This window comes from Phalacrocorax carbo, chromosome 3, assembly GCF_963921805.1.
Source record: "Phalacrocorax carbo chromosome 3, bPhaCar2.1, whole genome shotgun sequence".
In the NCBI taxonomy this organism is placed as follows: Eukaryota; Metazoa; Chordata; class Aves; order Suliformes; family Phalacrocoracidae; genus Phalacrocorax; species Phalacrocorax carbo.
The window spans coordinates 92285012-92310578 of NC_087515.1; the positions used below are offsets into that span (position 1 = coordinate 92285012).

Here is a 25567-nt window from a genome sequence, read left to right on the forward strand (position 1 = left end):
AAATAAGAAACATTAAAAACAAAGAGTAAGGAGACAAAAGAAAAGCAAATTTTTTTAATTATGTAACATGGGCATTTAACTTAATTGTGTGGAGATCTGAAGGGTTCTTCAGAATATCTAGGCCATTGCCCCATAAAGCACAAGCAACTGTGTTTCACCCAGACAGCTCCCAGTAAACCCAAATATAAAATGGATTCAAACATTAAAACTCAGCAGAAGCTATTTGACACCGAAAAGCAAGAGACAAAGTGAAAGCTGTTTGTCAACAGCAGCCAAGGCTCATCCAGCACCAAGGAACTGATAAGGTGAAACACGTGCAAGTAATCCCAGGTAACAGATGAACACCCAGGCTGCAACGCTGCACTGTCAATGCTAATTACTCCCACACAAGCACATCACGGGCTTCCAAACTTTCCAAAATGAAGTTCAGTTTTATCTAAATCAGCAAACAATATATAAAACAGGAATCCAGGAGAGAAAACTTTCCAAGTTTTCTTCAGAGAAGTGTTCTATTTGTCCACTTCCTGAGGCCAATTCCAGCTGTTGCAAATGAATGTTATGCAAAAAACCTACAGAGAAATCTGATGCTGAAGACCTTGCATCCCTTCAGGATACGAAGCCCAACGGAATTCCAAAATAAACACCTTCCTTCTCTCAAAAACAATAAAATATTCATTTACCTTATCTTTTCCACATATCTCAAAGCATCACTGCTTGAACATTAAAGACAGGTAAGTCAGGAGAATGTTCAAACAAAACCCAAATTGACCTGTTTGATGATGACTGGGCTTGACAGACCAGATGAGAGGTAATTTAGGCAGTGAGAGATGTTAACGCAATATGTAGCAAAAGCATTCCAGTCTCACACGGTCACTGCAGCTTTCATATTGACACAATAACCGCTAGGCTCTAGGGTTTTTTTGCAGAAATGCTATCATTAGTTTTCCTTTCTTTCCACCATAATTGCCTAAATTAATTAGGAAAATTCATTATGTAAGAACCGACTAGCCAATGCAATTCTGCCAATCCATTCCATGCAGGCCACTGGGTACTGCATAAACAAAACTCAGCATGACCTTTAAACTAAATCGGGTGGCTGGTACAGTGTTGATTTCTTTGCTTAGAGGGACTCTCCGGTTCTAGAGAAGGATTTATAATAGCTGGTTCCTTCCTCAAATGCAGTATAAATGCAGGAACAAGACAAAATGGGGTTGTGACCTGCAGGGCAACATAATTAATTCATATTTTTATGCAGGGCAAGAGGACCATCTACAAAACTGTGATTCTGCAACTGTAAGCCAGTCAGCCTAACATCAAGTTCCTAGAAAGATGGAGCATGCCATCCTTGATGCTGTGTCCAAGAACAGCAAGGACCACAGTTGTTTGGGAACAGCCAACATGAATTTAACAAGGGCAAATCTTGCCTGATCAACCTGACTGCCTTCTAAGATGAGACGTCATATTTAATGGACACAGGGAGAACAGCAGATATTGTTTTACCAGGACTTCAGCATGGCTATCGCCAGCCTCCCGTAGTCTCCCTTTAGCCAAGCTGGTGAAACATGGGTTAAAAGAACGAGCATGGGTGGAAAACTGGCTGGGACAATCAGGCTGAAAGGGTGGTGATCAGCAGAACAAGATCCAGTTGGCAGCTGGTTACTAGACACGTTCTTCTGGGATCAACATTCATCAACATCTTTATTAACAATCTTGACGATGCGATGCAGCGCACTCTCAGCAAGACTGCAGGTGACACCAAACTAGGGGGAAAGGACTGATAAGCTGGAACACGGAGCAGCTATTCAGTGGCACCTCGGCAGCCAGAGAAACGGACTGACAAGCACCTCAATACGCACGATAAGTCCTGCACCCAGGCACCAATCACCCCGTGCACCAGTACAAGCTGGGTGCAGCCAGCCAGAATGCAGCTCTACAGAAAAGAAGCCAGGAATCCCGCTGGGCAGCGAGCTGCGTGTCAGGCAGCAGCAGCCAGCAAAGGCAGCAAATGGCATACTGGGCTGGGTTAGTAACTCCAAGATCAGCCTGGTTTTGAAGACTTTGCTTTCAATGTCTGTCTTTCATGGTTTTGTAAACTGTATTCCTTACATGACTCAAATGTAATCCTCATGGGTTAATACTACTACTGGTAGTAGTTTTCAGCTAACAACTTGTTCATCAGCTCTCACTGTCATTTCTTTCATACATGTAAACTTTTCATGGATTTTAATTTTAAAAGTAAGTAAAAGAGGTTGGAAAAGAGAATGGATACACCATAGTCTGACAGATACATTTCTGTCTGAATTATTTTTGCTTCGAAGGAACACTCTTGTGCTAAAGAGTCATAACACATAAACCCTGTTCATACTATATTAGTTCAAAAGAATAAAAGCCAAAAATAATTGGCATCAGCAAGGATTTCAGATTTAAAAAGAGTGACCACAATACATTCCTTGTGTTATTCCTCTGTACTGTACTAGGAACTCTGTAATATTCCATCATTACACAATGTGCTTGTGAAAGAATATAAAAATAGGCAAACAAAATAAAGACCAAGACACTCAAGCTCAGAACACACAGTGCACAAAGTACATTCCCATTGTATTTACCCAGTCATTAGCTATCTGTTTGCATTGTATATGGGGAAGTGCAAAGTAAACTAGAAAGCCTGCTTGCGTAGTCGCTGACATCAGTATTGTGGGGTTATTAGACACTGGACAACCTTTTGCAAAAAGCTTTTACGATTTGAGATCTTTCTAAAATAACAGATATGGATTTACTGGGAGAACTGAGATAGTTATAAGCCCTCGTTGCCCTGCTTTCCCTAATTAACACTCCTCGCTATGGTGGGCACGGTCCCTGGCATTGCATGGCAGAGGTAGCAAACATTCATGCTTCTGCTAACGTTAACACCCTTGAATTTCAATGTATGATAATTTAAAACACATAAACACAGAATACAAGATGATGCATTTCTCTGTTAATAAAGAGCCATTATTTGCCTCCCATGTCAATCCCAAGGCATGGAAAATGGAAGGAAGAGTGGCCACAGCTACGAAAATATCCCCGAAACCTGTTAATGGTCTTCTAGAGAGCTGCAGGTCACGCTGCCAAGCGTGGATGAGAAAGTGGAGAAAATGGTTCAATGGGCGATGAACCCAGTAGCGTGAACACACCCTTCTCAGCCCCAAAGAAACTATACAGGAATAATTCAGTATGATCTTTAGCACCGAACGCAGACATGACTGTGTAGCAGAACAGCTACACTAAACCTGCGGTTTTTGCAAGCATTGTAATAAGATAACAGTATGAAGGCAGCATGCTTCTTCCAAAGAAAAATTAGTTTCTCCTATTATTTCTTGTTATCTAAAAGTTTGTCAAAGTGTACAGGGGGAAAAAGATCACTTATATGTAGCTTAATGCAACAACTGTCATGATTTTCCATGGTCAATGGATACCAGCAGTTCAGCACCACTTACATGACTTAAACCTGAAACCTTGGGAAGAACAAAACCTTCCCCCCCCAAAAAAAAGGAAGCTTTTTACAGCTAAAAAAAAATTAAGAGGAGTTCTTCCATTTTGGAAGTACATCAAAACAGTATTTATTTCACTGTTTATTTTCAAACTTGAAAATTGCCAGTAAAATCTGCAGCCATACTTCTCCATTCTTTTTCCTGCAATTTGTGTACCCTAAGGTTCCAGAAAGCATAAAAATTGCCGCTTCATACAGAGGAGAAAAAAGGCATAGTGCAATGCAATTGCTTTTAATCACTTCAGCTGTAAAGCCAAAATTAATAGTAATTTGAAAACTCTCTATATCAGCTATCTTCCTCAACTGCTTTGTGTTTTTAATATACTTACTGCTAATAAATTATGGCAAAATGAAAAGTGAACACAGATTAGAAAAACTTGCAGCTGATGGGGGAAAGCAATGATGACTGTGTAAGACTCCTAAGCAGTGGGGCTGCCTGGAACGCAGCCAGGAATTGGCCCTTATGCCTTTGCATAAACTGTCAGTTACAAGGAATAAAGCTATTGTCCAAATGCAGCCATTTCCAAGGAAATTGTTACAGCTCCAGCATTTGAAGTGGGTGTAAATGACAGTTCTTAAAGAAAACCAAGGGGTTTCATTCTCAGCCTCAACAGATATCAAAAGCAGGGGAGGGAGAAAATAGCACCTTTGGGTTTTGTACAAAATGATGCTGTTCTGCTCAAGTTAACACATTTGTAAGCTTAATATCCAGCATGACTCCTTTCTAGCCAATGGATTTGTACCAGAGATTTTTAGTTCTGACTGAAGGGTTTGGGGTGTTTTGGTACTTTGAACAACCTTTTTTGTCCTGTCATTTGCAGCTGTTCAGGTTGTACTTTCCCCTCCCAGGAAGCAGATGCTTCATATCATTCCCTATGGAGATATTACACACGGACTGAATAAACTTACCGCTATTTGAAGAGGCTTTCCTCCCCTTGCTTGGGATGGCAGGGGCAGTAAAGGAAACATATGTGTGTTTAACTCTGCCACCACAACTCAATAGCTTGCCACAAGCAAAACAATCTGTACACCCAGAAAACCATGAAACAGCCTTTCCTAATGTTACCCCACACTTTCAGAGCTTTTCAGTCATTCTTCCTGTTTGTTTCAGAGCAACGTTTTAAGAGCTTACTTTCACCACAATCATGGCTGTGGTATTAGCGTTGTCACATCCAGTCTAGAATAGAAGTAACCTATACATTGTCCTTTATGTATTTAACAATTTACTTCAGTCTTGTTTTGAAACACCGCAATCACCGGCACTATTTCTGTGTCTCTCAGTGCTACCCAACCTAATGGCAGAAGCAGGACCAAATTAAGATTCACACTAGGCAAAATCTGATAATTAGCCCTCATTCTGCTGACTTTTTAAAGCGCCAGACAACTCATAAGGCAGTGAGGGCTGGGCTCTCAACTAAAGCCGACAGAATGCCTGTTAGCTTGCAAACAGAGGACTGGGACTGCAGACTTGGAGTAAGTTTTTAAATATTGCAAAGGTCTTTTCAAGTCAGATAAAGCTGAATTACTTCCACAGGTCTAAGTGATCTTCATTATATTTTTAGCAGAACTCCCAGCTAATGACTCAGAGCAGGAATAACAGTACAAAGAACCACATCCCACTGTAAAACACTGGAACATACGCAACCAAACAGGTTTTTTTTTTTCCCCAGAAAAATATTTTAAAATGTCAGTGAGGAGGACTTTTTTTTAATAGTAAAAAATATAGACATAATTAATATTTTAAGGGCTGATTAAAGAAAAACTACCTATGTAATTAAAAAACTGTGTAGCCTGCCAACTTCAATAACAAACCAAACCTCCATTTTCTTTAGCACTGTAAAGCTGTTTTGTTTAAGATATGCTGCAATTTTATTTAACTACCATGCAGCGGTCAGATTAATTAAGAGATTTCTTTTTGCAATACATGTTTGTATGCTTAGAAATACATTTTATTCTGATCATAGTGTCAGTTGCTAGCACTGGAATGCAATTTTCAATAGCAGATTTTTCTTCCTCCTTTAATTCAAATAGTAGCATATGCTACTGCAACTTAGACCAGAAATCCACTTTTGTAATGTGAAGTCGCTTGTCTGCAAGGGTTTCAACAGTTTTCACAGTACAACTCTATATGCAGCACTATAATTCTGTATTCCACTTTAAAACCTATATGTGGTATTTTCCTTGAAATTACTAGCAGCTAATTTTATTATGCCATCTAGGGTGTATTTAGCCACAGTGTTCAGAAGAAGCAATAATGAATAATAGCCTCACCATGGGCTCAGAGTGGAGCTTTAATTATTTCTGCTTATTAGACTGTTCGCACATATTAAAGACAAAATATATGATCAGTTTAACAGAAAAAGCATTATTTTACCATAGTGGATATTCAACTGTCCAAAAACGTTATGTGCATAGTACAGATTATTATGCCCGCATCTCGATCAGATCTGCAAATCAATTCCTGAAAAAGCAATGTTTTTACCCACAGGAGGCCAAAATTACATACTCACATAATCACAGAAGTCAGACAACCTTCTATAAGTTAAGTTCTTAAAAGGTGAACATCCCTGACAGATGAAAACCCAATTTAGTATGGAAAGATGCCTGAAACAGAGGCAAAATTCTCAGCTACCCTTTTTTGCAAGCCATCCCACCTATTAATAGTGCTTGCTCTAGGGCAAGTTCAGCCCATGGATGAGGAAATAAATGAGGGAGAAGGAAATGAAAGTTATTTTTTTCTTCCAAATGTTAATTTTATTCTTATTTCAAAAGAAATTCTTGATATATTAGCATAATAGATTTCAGTACACATTAACATAATACACATGCAAGCCAAGTATCAACCCCTGCCCCTGGGAAGCCAAACTTGAACATTTAATTTTTAAACCATGAGCCCTTCAGCACAAGGAGGACATGGAACTGTTGGGAGACGGTCCAGAGGAGGGCCACAAAAATGATCCAAGGGCTGGAACACCTCTCCTGTGAAGAAAGGCTGAGAGAGTTGGGGTTGTTCAGCCTGGAGAAGAGAAGGCTGCGGGGAGACCTTGTTGTGGCCTTCCAGTACTTACAGGGGGACTACAGGAAAGATGGGGGCAACCTGTTTAGCAAGGCCTGTTGTGACAGGACAAGGAGTAATGGCTTTAAACTAAACGGGGTACATATAGACTGGATATAAGCTAAAATTTTTTTAGTATGAGGGTGGTGAAACACTGGAACAGGTTGTCCAGCGAAGCTGTGAATGCCACATCCCTGGAAGGTTCAAGGTCAGGTTGGACGGGACTCTGAGCAACCTGATCTCGTGGAATGTGTCCCTGCTCACTGCAGGGGGGTTGGATTAGATGGCCTGTAAAGGTGCCTTCCAACCCAAGCCATTCTATGATTCTATGAAACACACCACTGTTAAATGTGAAAGTGCTGCTGTCTCAGAAGAAATAAGATACTCCCAAAAATACAATCGATATTAAGAGAATCTTTTAAACAACACAATTTCTTATATTCTTATTTTTAAAGCACTCTAAAGTTGTTCTCAAACCAGTAAATAACTGGGCATATATGCACACAAAAGTAGCTTCTTTTCAGTCAAACAGTTTTGATTATAAAGCTGCTAAAAATGTGATGTCTTTCAAAAGGTACCTTGCTAAAGAATTCAGATAGTCTAGGAAACCTTCTTTATAGAGTTTTGAAATGCTGGCTCTCCCAAAGTTCACTAATGACTTGTTGATCTCTGTAGGTCAATTACCCTTGAACAGAAAACTTCAACACAGATTGATTAATACCAGTTACTAATGTCATTGGCATTAAGTCATGATGCTTCTTTCTTTTTTCCCCCAGCACTTTCCTATGAAAAAGTATTGCTGTGATTATGTCCTTTTTATCTTATTTCTTAAGCAGATGATTTATGGAATATAAACTTTAAAAGTAAGAACTGGGAGATACTTAGATTACCTTTTTCATATACCCAGATGATCACTCTTTTTCATATATCCAGATGATCACTCTTTTTCAAGAATGAGAAGTTCTCAGAGAAAGAAGCTGTCAGGAATGTTTCAGTAAGCTTCAGGACAGATGTGGGTTTTTTAAGTCATGCCATGTATTTAGATAACCAAATACAGACTTCTTAGTCTAACTACATGTACCATATAAAGAAACAGAGCCCTTTAAAAAGAATGCCATGTAGGAGAAGGACTGAAAAAAGGAAAACTGTATAGTCTCTCAAATGACTTAAGATCAAATGTTAAAAAACAAAATGACCTTTTCTGATTCTCCTTGACTGACCCACCATAACTGTGGCCTGTTTTTCAGAGGGTTGTGTGATATCTGTAAATGCATTGTGTTGCCCTGCATAACTTTCAGCATGCAAGGCACACTTCTAAGAGTTAACCTGCATTTTGGAAGGACTAATGGAGGAGTATCCTACTTTCTGCATGTAATTCAGAATGAGGATTCCTTTTTTACTGCTACTTTTACCTTTTGAAGTGGCATGGGTGAAATTTTGAACTGAATCATTGCGTTGAGGGAACATGAGTCCTCTCAAAAAATGCACAATGTTTTGACTAATTTAGCGTAAGATTTATCTCTCCTAATATACAATAAGCTCTGGTTATTCATCTAATATAAAGTACAAAGCCATATAAGATTCTGTTACAATATTGCTGAAACCAACAAAACCAGAGAGAGCAAAACCACGAGACATTTGCTTTCTAGAAGACCCTGTGATATTCATTCTTTTTGTAATGTATCCATAATATTATTTGTAACACATTAGTACTTTCTTGGCATTTTCTTTGCCCAAAGCCACTGCACTTTTCAGAGTTTTAGTTATCGCAAGATCATTCATCAGTGTGCAGTACGACTAATGTTATTGGTTAAACAGCAGAAGGTACAAAAATGCAAAGCACTGTAGTTTTTGCTGTTAAGAGGTCGAGCTTTCCAATTCTACACATGTGCAATCAGTTATAGAAAAAAATTAACAGGTGACACTTGGGGCCAACCATCCCTTCCACGCACTGACTTGTAAAAGAAATGGAGTACTTAAAAAAAAAAAGTATTCAGAATGAAATCTTAATTCCACTGACTTCATCGCCTGGGCCTACGTTTTCACCCTTGGGGACTTAGAGCCAGACCCACAGTGCCAGAGACATGTGGGGAGGGAGAGGATACAGTATCTAGATAATGGCTCTAAAATCTCAGCAGCTTATATTTCCTACCACCTCCCTGCCTAAGAGTTAGGTATTTTTTAATGCTACCTTTAATAGAGAGCCACATTTACTCTATATTACTTGCTAGTCTGCAATCTAGGAGAGCACTTTCTTTAAAATGTACAAGAGGAATGGTACTTTTTCACCAAGTGATGGGAGAGAACAACACAGTTCTGCCCCCCACTTCTGACTTCCATCCAAGAGGATACTTACACTCCTCAGACGTCAAAGTTACTGCACTGCTCGTCATTTGTTCATGCTTAGTGCTTCAGCAAAACACAGTTGGGTGGCCAGAACTCCACTTGCCATAACACGGACAAAAGGCACTTATTCAGTGATGACAGGGAGCAAAATATTATTTCCAAGCCAATGTATCTTGGGAACAATTCCAACTACACGGATCAACTTTTCCAGAGTCAGAAACTTTCATATATAGATTAATAAAAGATGTTTTTGGCTCTTTGTAGAGAAACTTTTTCAGCTTTGAAGGGCGTTTTATAAAATGACTGCTTCAACGTTTGGTACAGTGGAAGGAGACCTTCCTTCCTGACTCAGTCACGTCTACCATTAAATCCTCATCGATTTTTGCTCCTTGTGAGATAAGTGTCTGTAGAAGTATTTGTACTATATGTACCTATAACTTTGTTTCCTGCTTAGAGGTTCACGGTTAAGCATGGTAGCAGTAACAAACATTTCCAGTGGGAGGTAGCCAGACACCTGTACTGCTATTGCTCTTTCAATAAAGCTGCCTTTCAAAATCCCACTATGATAGCAAACACAGCACAACTACATAAAGCATCATAGGCACTGCCTATATACAGCATATGAGTCATATCTACAACTAGGATAGTAACTCATGTTCATTCTCTTATGCTGGTGTTACAGTATGTCATATAACTTTAGCAGTCTAAAGCATCACCACAGATAAGGCCATAGGAACACAGAGGCATGCAGGGCTCTCTCCCAACGTTGTTATTCTTCTCATGTTACTGACTGAAATCAGCAATTTTCTTTTTCTCGGGAACTAATTCTGGGTTTACATCTGCTACTCAGGAATTCTTAATCACTTTTAATTGCTTTTGTAGCTTTTTAATTGTGGCTTTTTAACTGCTACATCCCTACATGATAGCAAGGAACATGTGCCCACTTACATTCAAAAGGATGACTGGACAAAAAAGACTATTCCAGAATTCCTTCTTCTGTGCTTATCTAAACTATCACACGGAAACTCAGCACTGTCCTAACTTACCCTACAATCTTATGTCCAGATTTAAGACCTTAAGCCAATGTGACACTTGGCCACTGACAAGCTGTGTCTGTCCCCAGGGAGAGGAGGCAGTTCCCTTCTCAAGGATGCAGCAGAAGCTGCTAGACTAGTTTTTTTAGGCAGTAAAACTTCAGCCTCTTCTGTATTAAAGACCTTAAGGTAGCCAACAGCAACAGTATAAAATTCACGACACTCTGGAAGGGCACAGAAGCGCAGAATAGTTCAAGAGGCTCTTTTTAGATCCTCTCCTATGAATACATTCAGCTCAGAACGGAAATAATTTGATCTTGTCTGCGTACATAAAACATCAATAGATACACACTGTTTTACAGGCCTTTTATGTATTAATTAAACCTGTAAGAAAAGAAAAAAAAATAAGCTATGTTCCTTACATATATTATTTTAAAAACTCCAGTGAGCTATTAATATGCAAGCATTGATTTTTCTGGTTTGTACTATATTTTTTTCTCCATTCTGCACAGATTTTTTTTTGTATGCTGTGGACCATTCTTCTCCAGTCACGCTACTATGAATTATGTCAAACTGGTGATCTAGGCAGACCATTTCTAGGGCCATACCAAAATATGAAAGGGCCAGGAAAAAACAGAACAATACGCTTTCATGACACCTTTCAACCCCAAACCAGCCCACTAAAGTAAATTTTTAAGTAAATAAGAAGCTACTGAGTGTCTGTTCCAAAGAAGTAAACCTGACATGCAGTGCAACTAAAAAAACTCCACATATTCTCTACCCTACCTTGCCAGGGTGCCTTAGTATGTATTAAGTTGCTATACCTGTGGCTAATAAAGGATTTTAGCATCCCATTTAAGTGTTTTGAGAAATGATGCTAAAGGTTGAGTGACTTCAACCACCCAAGAAGTTTTTTATAGCTCTAAAGCACTGAAAATTGGAAAAAAAGTCATTACCACACTTTTATGGGGGACTCCTGGGCACACCATCGCAAATTGCTGTTCAAAGCTCTACTTGGAGTTCTAAAGCAACTCATAACTCATTCGGAAGAAAAGATAATGCCAAACAAAATAAAGCAAGTTAAACACAGCATTGTTAGGTTTTCAAGCAGAGTAGAAGTTAAATATCGAGTCAGTAATTACTTTGCAGAGTTGCCTTAATCTAGAGTCCTGCCACAGATCATCTTTATCAGACTAGAGTCAGAGTTTCAAAGCACTGTAAAGCCTATTAAAACAGGAAGGATTTTCGTATAATAATTTGAATTAAGCAACAAGTTGGAGATTTCACATGGTGTAATATTAAAGGCCTGCTCAGTAACAGCTTTAACATTTACCCAAAGTTGCTATAGGAAAGTTCATAGTTTTGATGTCCTCCTAAATCATCATTAGTTATGTTTACATACCAATTAAAAATGCTGACGTTACCTGACTGTAATATGGTATTAGAGATAAACATGGAAAAGTATCACCGCATCACAGCCCAGAAAACATAGGATATGCAGTCCATAGAAGGTTTTTTGCCCTCCTCACTATTTGGAGCAAAACCTTCTAATTTCCATCAGCTCCATGGGCTCTCAGAAGTGTAATGTTAGAATCACATTCTCTAAGATTCTAATCAAAGCAGTTCGAATTCAAATTGTATTTCTGAAAAATGCAAACTGTACCTTAGAGTAAGTATAAATACAAACTATTTCCCTCCCCTAGGACAACAATTTCTAACAGCTAGACATATGAAGATGCAAACAGGAGTTGAGTGCACAGCAGAGAAAGTTTTAATTCTGCCTCAGTGCCCATACTTTTGGTCTTTTTCAGAATTAGTGTATGGAAGGCCAAACACATTGTTCAAAGTTATAAATCACAATGAATGAACACAGATGCATCAGCAGGACAACGATGCTGGAGCTCAGCCTCAGGCATATGAACATTTGGATGCCAAATTAAATATCAGAATGTGGAAAAAAATGTCCTCAGTAAATACACTAAGAGCATACCTAACACTACACACTCGACTGATTAAGGTGAATCCAACACTAAACTTGTTCAGCAGCCAAAACTTTTGATTTCACTGAACCACAATGACTCTCAGTGTATTCTGCAACTTTACCACTTTTTATTGTCCTGGGATAAACTCCTTGGTCCTCTTCAAGAATCTGAATATGAAACAAAAAAGTACTCAGCTGCATACTTGCATACCCCACTCATACAGGAAAACCAGTTCAGACAGGAGAAAACAAATGAGGTTTGATGAATCTGGAAGAAATGGTGCCCCCTGCCGAACAGACAGCACAGCTGAAAATGGACAGGAGGGGCCTATTTTGCTTCAGTGCATTTATTCAATACGTTACTTGAAAATAAGTAACTCTACATAGAAAGCGTACAAGTTAATGTCAAGCTTCAAAAATTATTTTCTTGGCTGAATGCTTCCCTAAAAAGTACCTGGTCTTGCCTGGTACCTCCTACCACAAATACCTGTCTGGAGAGGCAGGCAGTCTCAAGTTGCCTGCTGTCTTGATGTTTCCCTACTCATCCATGGCGAGCTGTTTACTGGCACACACCTGTCACCCTACCCACCCTTTCCATCTGTGAACTCTGATCCCATAGCAGGACAGCTGGCCTGTGTAGCATAATCCAAGAGGGCAGGTGTTTATTCTCATACACTGGGAATAGCCCCTCAAAACCTTACTGGTGGCTTCGTTCCCTCACTTATTGAAGACTCCTAATGAGTTAGCACTTACTGTCCCTCTCCTTTCAGTACCTATGGAAACTGCCAAGCTCCTGTCACATTCTTGTCTCTTCCTCTCTGAAGAAAAAAGAAGGAACGGCTTTAGCTCCTGCCAGCAGTAGGGACACTCCCATGGTGCGAGGGAAAAAGCTTACTCCGACCCGTCATTTTTAGACACCACAGATCCAAACCTGAGTAGTCAGGGCACACTCTCATTGTGTAGAAACCCATGTCCAAATCAGCGCCAGTGGGATTCAAGCTTGGGTTAATCATTTGCCATCAGAAGGATGTGTCACAAGTGGCTGGTTGGAACACGGCCTGCAGGCAGGGCATTGGTTTGTGTTCCCTCTCATGCAGGGGATGAGACTGTCCCCAAAAACAAGAGGAGCAAGAGTGCATGAGCAACCTCACAGCTGGGACATCTCTTGGCATGTGTGCCCACTCCTGCGTGGACCTCTTCATGAAGTGTTTCACAGAAGCTGAAGAGACTTCAAGCTGAACTGCAGATGAATAAGACATTTTTGATTTTTGTTGTGTCTAGAGACTGGACTAACTGGACATGTAAACACTCTGTGTTTACAACTTCAAAGAGTGTGTTTTGGGGCAGAATTTATAAAAATCCACCACAACCTTTGAGCACTTCATTTTCCAACTTGAATGTTATTTCAGGATTTGGGGGTTGTTTACTTATTTTAGGAAATGTATTTGGGAGTTTTACACAGTACAGACAGATGACTGTGTGTCCTATTTAATATTTGGCTATATTCAATTCATTAAACCATTTTTTCTCTCCTCAGTACTGAATTTATTCCAGCCGTGTTGAAATCTGTTCCAGCACAACACTCCCTTGTAGCCTGAACTGATAACACAGGCCCCTATTATGATGATTTTTTGGTTTGCACTTTAGAGATATTTGTTCCTCACTGTGTCCACCAAAAATACAATAAGCATGAAGCCTCATGAGTAAATTGGACTTTATGACATGATACACCAAAGAAAGCTTCTTAGAAGTCCATTAATCTTTTGCTGCATTTCTTGAAGTTATGACCCATACAGAAGCCTTGTTTCACAGGTACCAGAACATGAAACAAGATTAAAATTAACATATTTCCACAGAGTGAGTCAGACTGTATGCTAAGAAACTTCGGTGTAACATCCAGAACAATTTTGGCATCAAAAAGTTAGCATGGAGAAAATACAGGCAGTACCCTGAGAACATTCATTGCTTGTTGGATTTTGATTCCCTTTTGAAAGTGATACACATTCAGAAAAATACCACCTCTGCCAGACAAACACAACCACCAAATCCCTACAGCTGGGCTCCCAAGCCCCGGGTACTGTGCAGGCACTGTAGCATGGAATCTCACAAGCAACGAGGGGCCAAGGTCTAGAAGGGGGCACACAGTGGAGTGCAAGGCACAAAATTTCTTTTTCTCTTTACAAAAGAAAACAGAAAGTCTCAAATGTGTATTGCTGTACCCAAGCTCTTCAGAAAGCTCTTTGAAGATACAGAATAACTCTTAGTATAAAAGATTCACATTAAATACATAAGTCTAATTCCTAATACGAAAGGTCATTTTTTTGTACTGATTTTACCCAACTTTCCAGTGTCACTGGTGAATCTTACTTTAAGATTTTTTGTAGTTTATAAGCTTCAGTTTTTATTGATGAACAATACCGCTTTATTTCCTTTGAGAAAGCTTGATTTTGTAATATTGCCTATTCACTTTTATTTTCTACATTGCTTACCAAGATATGCAATGACATTCAATACTACCCAAGACTTCAGACTTGCATAGCAAAAATTGCTTCTAGTTCATGCTGCCTCATAAACTGGGGGTTTGCTGAACTGCCTTTATTCATGTTTTATAAACACAAGGAACATCTTCATGCACCTTTCACACACACCTTTGACTCAGGTCACTGAATGGCAGCTTTATGTTGGTATTTCCCTCACTACTCCAGACTCCTTACTTAGGAAAAAACATTTTTCTTCTCCACTATTCTGGCTTATTTGTAAATGTTTTTCTTTTCTTTTCCTTCAAATCACTGCTCTTTTTCTATGGTATTATTATACATTTTATGCCCATCTTGAATTTACTTCCCTGTGTTTATTCCAGTTTTTCTTTATAATCTCTGCCAGCATTTCCTAGATCATACTCCTGGTTACAGAACCAGGCTTTTATAGCTTGTGATTCCTATTAGATGGGCTAAAAGAGTGAAAGTGGCAAAGTTAGAGGACAGTAAATTAATTACTACATTGTGTCAATCTTTCATCTCTTCCAACTTTACTGCCTATTGTGACTGTGTCAAAGCAAAGTTAAAAAACATGAAATCAGATTTAATAATTTTCTTATGTCAGCTGAATGACTGTACTCCACTACCTGCATGTTTTAGCACGCTTTTTTTTTTAGGTATCCGTGTTACATTTAGCCCAGAGCCTCTCTGTTTAGCCATTCTATGAAATGGTACTCAACAGTGAAAAAAAAGCCTGTCCCCTATGAAAAGCTGTCCAGGTTGGCATGTGCTCAATCATCTTTATAATCAACTTGGAAAAACATGTTTGAGTCTTCATTTCTTATTTCTCCAACTGCATAGAAAATTATTTCAAATTTCCTTCATTTCTAAAATTAAGTAGTTCTAACAACTTGTACCTCAGATTCCTCCAACTTCTTAAGACATACACATTCCATTATATCTCAATGGTCAGTTCAAAAGGCAATTTGCTTCAACACATATTGTAAGAATGAGATAATTTAAATATAAATTAAGAACAATTACACTGGAAGCATTGCTTTCAATAAAGACAGACTTTAATACAGGTTTCCAGCCTGTTCATTAAAATTAGATTTTAAGTGGCACCAGCACAAGATTTTATGTTAACTCACCAGAATTTCAAATAAACCCCACAGACCACTGCAGGTTATTAATTGGTTCATATTGCACTAAGTACAGACACAGATGGATAATCTGAAACTCAAACCTGGTCGCACAAATATTTTGGAGTACTGCATTGCAAACACTCCCTCAAAGCACCACAAAGAGCCATGGAGAACTGTCAAAGCTTCATTGGGAAAAACTTCAGCTCATGTGAAAACTGGAATAATAGGACTGTTTGGAATATCTCAACATCCCAAATTCTAAAGACACATAATGCAATAGTATGAAAAATTATTTAGGTCAAACACTCTGAAAGCATTTTGTTGGAAAAGTGAAATTTTTTAATTAGGACTCTAAAATAATAGTTATTTAAGACATTTCCAGTCCAATATCAGACCTAGAGCTATTTTACTTTCGATCTTCAGACTGCTGAAATGATTGAAATTTTTTTGTTGTTGTTGTTCAAGATACTTTTTTGTTTTGGCAAATTCTTTCTATGGTAACTTGCTTTAGAATAAAATTGCTCTGAAACTCTTACATTTTCGAAAAGCATTCCGAGACATATCCACTTTTCTTTTTCCTGAAATGCTTCTCACGAAAATAGCTCATCTAATCGTTTCTCCTAATGTCACACACTAGCAGGAAATTACACCACTTACCGGAGATTAGGCCTTTTTTTTTGCAGCAGGAGGAAATCTAAAGCACCACCAGTCCAAATAGACAAAGGTTATTATATCCAATTTTTAGATACAGAACTGAAGAACTGAAAAAATAAGATCATGTAACTCAATCCTCAGAAACAGGTTATTTCATTGACTTTGCTGGGACCTATCCCCTGACTAATGTCAATCTTTTGTAAGACTGAAACTTCTGTGCAACTCTGAGAAACACACCAAGTCCTCTGGAAGGACTCCTGAGGACTGAGCTCTGTTCACCTGTACATTTCTTTGGTAGCTGAGCCAATATCCCCTGTTCCCCAGATCCTCACAAGGCATAGCCAGATGCCCAGGGACAATGTAGTCACCAGGCAATAAAAAAAATAAACTGCAATGTAAGACAGAAAACCACAATTGGTCTGTCCTTGCAAGAATGAAGAAAATATGTTCCTTTTTACATCTGTGCAATCCTTTACAAAAACTACTGTGCTGATTTGTTATTTTATAGACAACAATGATCCTTACTAGGACAGCTAACACCTTTCTTTCATGTCATGTGCATTTCTTGTGTTTTAATAACAGCATGTATTTTCATGGTGTATGCGGCTGTAATGTTACTGATGTACACAAAGATCAAAAATCCTAAATGAAGTTTTAAATTCCTTAAATGAAAACATTCAAATTTAGTATTTTCTATTTTTCAGGAACTTAACCATTATTTGTAGAGAATAGGTAGAAACCACCAAGACCTTCCTATGACATAAATTTTCTGTATTTGCAAGATCAGTGTCAGATGGTATACCCTAATTCCCTACATTTATTTCAGTCCTATCAGAAAATAGTAACCACAATACTATTGTAACCATAATACAACCTTCCCACAACCAGTCCCATAGAAAGCAGGAATGGCACAACACATTTGATGTACAAGCCCCAAAAATCAAGCCACTAGTCAGTACATGCATCCTAATCCTTTCCCAATAGTCACACATCTTCAACAACAACCTACAAATTTCCCCAGCGACCTTAAACCTCTTCTCCTCAATTTCCAATTTCTAAATATATTCTCCTCCAAACCACTTTCACTTCTCAGAACAGTAGTATAGATTTAAGAGAGTTTGGATAAAGAAGGACACGAAAGGTGACTTGAATAACGAGAAAGAACATTATATATTGTACTATGCCAATTCAGTGCTGACAGTCTTGTGGTCAAGCAGTTGCCATTGATTGGACCCAAATGTGCCAGAAATCAAGCAGAACAGCCTCTAATGTTCAAAACATGTGCACATTCTATCACACACAGAAGCTACCTAAAACCAGCAAACAGCAAGAACTGCATATTGTATTAGTGACTATTAAAAATTCTATTTTAAAAACAAAAGTTATTTGTTTCAGGTTTACATGGAATTTCTCTCAGAATTGTATAATCCAAAATGCTTTTAATGAAATAGCAGACAGCATTCTTCAGACTGCCAGGAAATTATCAGCTATATCCAAATTTCAAAGAGTGTCTTCTAATACATTATGTACCACAAAAAAAAAAAGTGTTTGAGATTTCATATTGAAAGGCCACCTACTTTTAGAGGAAATAAAGGAAGTTTCATTTAACTCCTTCCTAAAACAGAATCCGAGAATTCTCTTCAAATCTGATTTGTTGCTTAGACCAGAATAAGATTCAGAAGACCTTCAGTGGAAGTTTAGCTTTCTAATGTATTACATCCTTAAGTAAAAGATAAATAATTTTGAAATCATACAAAAAGATGATGGTAATGACTTCTTAAAAGAAAAAAAAAAAATCACCTTTGAGTTAGTTCTAGATGAGCTTTTCAACAACTACTCATTGTTGAAACCAAACCTTTACTATCTGAAGTACTCTTTCAAATTACAATGGTCAGTTACTGCAGCTTTACATTTGGATTCCTTACCCTCTTTACACTGCAAGCTCAACAGGAGTGCTCCGTTCAGAAGTAACTCATCTTTCTACAAAGAGATCAATACAGCTATGCTCAAAAGCTCATCCCAGTAAAAGCAACCTAGAATAATAGTCCCTTCATTTGCAAGAAAAAAGCAACACATCACAACTTAAATTGGAACGCTGATGACACAGTACAGTAGCAGCTACAAATAAAGAGATCTGATAAAAGGGTTATCAACCCTTGCGAGCATGAAAGACTTCTAAAATCCTGGATTAGTTTAAAAATTAGATTTAAAAAGGATTAGTTCTTCATGCAACTGAGTTCATCTTCCCTTGTAGAACCTATTGTTTCATAGTCCCCTACTAAGAAGTCTTGCACTTCTTTCTGAAATTGTGTCCACAGTCATCTTCATTTTGTTGATAAGACAAGAATGATAAGGAGGAAGTGGGATTGCAAACTGCTGGTCTGTAAAGCAGCTTTTTACCACAGGGGCACTACTGACAGACAGACCTGGATTAGAGTTTAACCTAATCCCAGAAACATTGCTTTAATTAGAGAAACATGCATATACGTTGGACAACCTCACCTATAAGTAGCTCTGGAACAGCAGACACTTAAAAGGTGAAATATTACAAATTAAGGTAAAGCAATTATAGGATTAACAAAAGTAAAAGGTAGACTAATACAACATGCACTTACACTACCCTGATATAAATTCCTAAACCCAAGATCCTTATCCTTGGTCCTTGCAGTTGCTGGCAGCTGCACACACAAGCGCCTACTCACAGTCCCACTCCAGCTGCTGGGACAGACATCCACCCCAACTTACACATCACCACAGAGACACACATGCTGCAGATCCCTGCAGTAACTGGGCTTCGACACCACAGTCTGTCTAGTAGCCTGCCCTGGATCCTCGATCTCCCTTGCTGTCTCACTGCCAGACACACACCAATGGGTCTCTCAGTTGACACCAGATCCCCTGGTCTCTCCAGTAGCTGGCTTCGACACGCTGGCTCCTCCAGCAGCCAACCCCTCCAGCTGACTCACTCTCAGAGACATAGATATATCTATGTATACACACACACGTACACATATATATACACACACCTGCCTCACTTAACCTCCCTCTAGCTTGGTATTTGCTAGTGACAGACACCAACACACTTGGCCTCTGCTAGTCTGGTAGTCCCAGGCCCACTGGTCCCAACGACCCATGCTCGTACTGCAGTGGCTGGCACTTAGGCCTCCATACACACACATGCACACTGAATAGAAAGAGTCTCACCCAGGAAAATAGTTAGAAATGGAGTTTAATGAGAAGATGGGACACATCATGCTGATCAAGCTCCAGGGCATGGCCACTCATATCAACTGGCCTGTTTATTGGCCTGTTTATATACGGCCAGTCCTTTTTATCCCCTTATCTCTCAATTTCCCCATATCTATTCTTCCCCACACCACCTTGGTCCCCACCTCTCCCCACCTTTGGTTCATCCTCTAAACATCCCATAAGTCTTGTATGATTCCAAAATGCTCCTCCCTGCGTCCCTTAAGTCCCAAATGTTGGCAGGCAGCAACCCCCCTCAGCCTGCAGAGCATCCCTGACTCCTGGTGCTGGGTGTCCCATCCTGGCCCATGGGCCTGAGGCTGGGGACAGCCCTGGCAGGAGCTGAGTTGGGTGCTCCGTTTCCTGAACTGGATTATTGGGGTTCCCCTGTCTGCCGCTGTGCCACTGGGCTCCTTTGAATGCATGCGTATGTATGGAGATAAGCCTTCTATCACACAACATAATCTGCTCCTGTTTCCCTTTTTCCTCCCTCTCATCCCTCTTTGAAAACATTCTGTTTCTCTCTCCCTCTCTCTTTTTTTACAGGGACACAAATACTGGATTTAGATTTTTTTTATATTACAAGTGATTAATATACTGATGATTTCCACACCCGATGCTTCATTATTTTGGAAGTGATGTCTCAATGGGCCCTTCTCCAAGGCTTCTCAAACTGTGCTCCAACTGTATGCCTTAAGCAAAAGTTTAGTGCCCTCTCTGATGATCATGACAGTTTTGCAAGCTTTTATCCCAAACATAACAGATATGAAGTATTAAAACTGTACCTGTATTGAATTTATCCTATCATGTGCTGCTCACTTCAGAATACCCATTAAGATCGCATATGAAACAGTACAAAGGGCAAAGTCACATCACAAAGACTTTTAACTACACCATCTCATCCTGTTCTTAGTTTTGTGTTTGAGAAATCAGAGTAAATGACTAGTTAATGCCATAATGTGCCCCTTTAAAATACTCTATTTGACATAGAACAAATCTTATTTAACATCCTCTCTGAATGCTGCTTTTAATCTCTCACATGCAAAAAGTAAACTCTTCAATATAGTTTTCTCCTGTAGTACATCATTTCCATTCATACTCTTTTCCTTGAAGTGTGCATCACCATGAAGTGTTTGTGACAGTTAACTTTTAAAACAACCTATGTACTTTTATTCACCTTATTGCTATGATGAGAGACCTCACAGCAAGGATGGAATAACAATATGGAAACTAACCATCTAATCCAACTGGACACACTTTATTGAAGTCTTATTACTTCCATGTGTAAGAGGAAACTAAAGCCAACTGCAATCCCCAATTTTTGGCATTCTCAGTATGCATTGTATCCAGCAAAAGAGAATTTCACTTTTCATTTTTATTTTTACAGCATAGTGATACTAGACGTATGGATTTAACTTGATCGTTTAGAGATCAAGTGTTTAACTGAATAAAAAAAAGCAAGGCCTTTATTTTGCCTAAAGCAATACTGTTCTTTAAAAAGTTGTAAAGCTTCGTAAATATTATTCTAATCTCTTTTGCAGTATGAATATCCTTAAATTTAACTGGTATCAAAATTTTAGTACGGATGATAAAATCTTCAAGGATGGATATAAAGAGTAATGACAATAGGGTTATAACATGGATTCAAGTCAACCAATTTATGTAAAAGAAACTCGCCATGGATAAATTCAATGCCAAAGAGTTTATTCCAATTAATTCTGAGGTAGATGTGTGATAAATTAACTGATATTTCTCAAAATACAAATACTACTTTCCTAAAAAATGTTAATATAAAATTATAAGCTATTATAATGAAACAAATAATTGCTTTCAATGTTTACAGAAATAAATACAACCTTCAATAAAGCATTTTAAACTGTGTTCTAAATAAGCTATATTTGTCAAGATACATCTCTCATATGAAAAACAACCCCAAGATGGATCAATCAGGTAAGTACCTTTCCTAGTGGAAGTCTGAGGAGATCGAAAACTCATTTTGTACCTTCAGTAATATATCGAGCAACCCATGTTCTTCTAATAATATTTTCTGATAAGCTTTTTTTCTTTTCAACTCACTTTTTTCTCCAATACATATGCTCTTCCTTTTTTATGCCAGTAAATTATGAGATTGCTGCACGGCTTAGAATAGTTTTCTCCTCAGTGTTAACAATAACCCAAGACACTAAAAGACAGGCTCTTTTACTTGAGTTTATTTCATATTTTTATAATAATTTAAGAAAAATCATCACTTTCAACACTTACAGTTGGCAGCACATTATGGCTTTACTAGACCTATTTCAATCAGAGGGGCTACCTATGAAAGAGGGGAGGTAAAATACTAATTACTTAGAAGGATGATAATTTGGTTCTTAATGGAGAAAAAATTTTGATAGAAAAAAAAATGAAAAAATCTTCATATAATTGTATTAAAATTAACACAGTTACTCTTAAAAGAAATAGTATCACAAAGATCAAGAAACAGTTTTCTGACACCTTATGGATATTTAATTCAAAATTATATCCCCAGAACAATTAACTCTATTCCTTCCTACAAAAAGGCTAATTCCCAAGTTTTAACTACTGCCCGTACGATTTATATTTTGTGAATTTTAGAATCCCAGCTCTCTCTAGTCCTATAATTTAACTACTCTAATAGAATAGAATAATCAGAAAACAGTAACCAGACAGTGATGGACACAATTAGTTTAGATGTTTCTATAAACCAGTATCACTGACGTGCAGAGGAAAAAAATCAAGGTAAGGGGAAAATCTGTATGTAAGTACAGATAAAAAACACGTCAGAAAGCTCAAAAGGACTTCCAAAATAGTTAAAGCCTAATACTCCAGACAACTGATACTGATGTACATCTCAACCCATCAAAGCTGTTCTGTGCACAGCAGCTCTACATGTGTGTGAGTGTCACTACAACTAGACATAAAACACTTCCACAGACTGCCTTCCTAATGATGCCTCTGACACTACGTCTAACACCACATTACACTGTACTGGACCTGGGTGCTTTTTCTGTGTCCAATTTCAACATTCCTAGAATGTACTTTTAAGAAGCTTTGGGGAGAAAAATATGAGAAAGGTAAAAAAGGTACATTAAAAACAGACTATACATAAAGACTTTTTTCTTTGCATCTGACAGCACATCCTCCCTACTTTTCAGCGAAAGTTAAATTTTCTAGCCTAGCAGATGCTATGCAGAGTGCCCAGTAGGTACATGGTTTCTCAGCTGTTCAGATAGAGTAAGACAAGCATCCACAAAACTGAAATTAAATAAAAATGTAAAAGAGAATAACTTAAAATATGAAAAACTCAACTTTTAATGTAGTAATAAATATTATTTCCATAGGTAAATATATGCAGCCACACAAAACACTTAAATACAAATAACCTGTGTACCTGAACTGTGGAACTGATTTCAGATGCAAATCCTCCTGTCAAAGGAGCCTCATGGCTAATCAGCAATCGTCCAGTCTTCACCACTGACTGAAAAGGAAAAACAAATACCAAAATGTAATCAAAATACAGCTCTTGTGATTTCTTACTTGTACTACTTGTGGAATATACAAAATATATGACATTGTTAGCAGTGTTAGAACGTAGCTAGCTTTCCCTTCTTCATTTTCATGGAAAGATAAATCATCCTAAAAGTCTAAATTGAGTAATTAATAGGATGTTTCTATATTTACTAAAAAAGTGTTTACATCTTCCATTCCCTTTTAAGCAAATATCAAGAATAAAAATTGATTCCATTGAATATGAATTTACCCTATCAATGCAAACTGTAACATTTTTGAAGAATACCGATTTCAACAAGAAGTCAGTAAAAACTTGGATCGTGAAAATACTAAGACACACAGGTAAAGAAATCCTTCACTAACACATATCTCATATGCAACCAGATCCTAAGTCATGAATCATAGCTATTCTGAAAGTAAAACTGTTAAATAAAAATTTTAGCAAGAAAACAATCATGTGGATTAATGCTGCTTACTTAAGTTTTACGTGACAAGTAGAAGCAACTTTTTCTAACTTCAAATCTCACTTTGTGCAGTTCTTATGTGATCTACTTTATAAATAATTACATAGCAGAATATATACAGAAGGTGATCTAAGCATCTTTTAATCAAAAAAACAAACTGGGTTCATTGTGAAACATAACAAAGCAAAATATTTGTAATGTGATGGGAGTATAAAGCTTCACCACACCTAAATATCTTGAAGTTTATTGCAACTACATGCTAAATTGCCTAGAATCAAACAATATCAGATACCTTCAGGCAGAAATATGGCAAAAACTCACTTTTCATAATACACATTTTGTATTTTCATACAGTGCATAAAAATTTTCATGAACGTCTAGAGATGTACATCAGAAAATAAAAATCAGAATAATATGCATGTAAACCTTTCAAGAACAGTTACAGCCTGATTTTTAAGATAAGTACACAATGTATTGCTGGTGTACTACTAGTCATCAAGAGAAAAGCCCAAAACAGTGCTAGCTATCAGGTCAGACTTGCTTAATACTGTGATCTTCAATTTTTTGTCTACACCAGCACATTCTCCAGTTGGGCAGCTCTGTGTTTACTACATAATAGAATACATAAATGCAATGCCTTAATTATACACCACTTCTGATTCAAGTACTTTTCTAATTCTTTTGCTTTTCTAGCAATGACTCAGTCAATGGCTTTAAGTAGCTCAGCCACAGATGTACTGGCAAGTAAAAGGCTTATAAACAAGATGATCAATATACCGTGCTATGAAATGGTTTGACAACATTCAGAGCTAAACAAGACAGGAAAACGCATTTCAACGGTTAGAAAGTAATCCACAGTTACATAGGCTGATTTCTTCAGTTTCTTTTGCCAGCACTGAAAATTCACATCTAAAGAGCAGAGTCACCGACTGCACTATAAATCTGTCCGATACATCAAAATGACAGTTCAACAAACAAAATGTACACTCCAGCTTTACATCGATAGGATAAAACTGATACAATCAGTTTTAAGTTGCTATGGTGAATCTGATATAATGCATCAATTTTAAAGTTTTTTTTGAGAATCTACTTACTTTTATTTTAAACAAAGATTCTTTTCCATATTTTTGTTCTGAGAAACTCACACTTTGAAACACTGAAAGCTATAGTTAAAGTTACAGATTTGGTTTCTCAGAATTTAATCGTATGAAACAGACACTGTTGGAATGCATATAAGAAAATCCACATGGGATCAGACCAATAATCTGGCAGTCCACTATCCTGTCTCCACAACAGAGATAATATGATGTTTAGGGAAGAGTAAGAATAGGGCCTTTAATGCGTTGTTCACTATTTCTCAACCTCCAACTATTTTTGCATCACGGGTTTCCTGAGTTCAATACAGTTTCTTGCTCTAAGTAACCAATAACTTCTCTTGCATTAATTTATCTGTTCTCACATGGAACCCATGTAAACAATAAAGACAAAAAATTCTCATTTTGGAAACCTGCTTTTCCTATATGAGAAATCCTTATTTTTACATGTGATTCCCAAGGGCTTCAAGGATTCCTTGCCTGTAGGACCTTGTTAAGAGCGAGCTAGCAGCTCTGACCACCAAGCACTGCATACAAGCATCCCAGCCCTGCTATAAAAAGCACCATATATCGCTCCTGATGGGAAACCATGCTAGCAGAGCTTTGGTGCTTTTAGTACCCATCCTAGCTTGTTCAGGGTCAGCATGGATACCTGCGCCACATTGTGCCATGTAGAAATACCTTAAAAATTCTCCTAACAGTTAAACCAGAATCCAAACGAGCAGAAATTAACCACTACACTGCACTGCAAGTAGAGTCCTGGACTTTAAGGATGGATGCGAATATTGCGGTTCCTGAATATTACAGGTTCCCCTGCATCAATTTCTACTTCATATTTAGCACTTCTTGCTAAGCTACAGTGAGTCTTTCAGAAAGACATGCAATCTCGATTATTATTTTTTATTATTACTTTTTTTTTTTCCCAGTGCTTGCAAATGCATCAGCTACTGGTGTTAACTGCCTTCCCTGTCAAAATTTTGCACCTTCTTTCCAAACTAATTTGGCTGCACCTTC

The 25567-nt window shown here is 38.0% G+C and overlaps 1 protein-coding gene across 1 annotated transcript in view; it reads right to left on the bottom strand.

Annotated features, from left to right (window-relative positions):
• The window catches only part of BCKDHB (branched chain keto acid dehydrogenase E1 subunit beta), a 133492-nt gene that overhangs the window by 32346 nt on the left and 75579 nt on the right, over window positions 1-25567 (bottom strand). The window contains exon 9 of the mRNA XM_064447743.1: window positions 22877-22963. Coding sequence (XP_064303813.1) covers window positions 22877-22963 — 87 coding nt within the window. The remainder of the gene's footprint in view (window positions 1-22876; window positions 22964-25567) is intronic.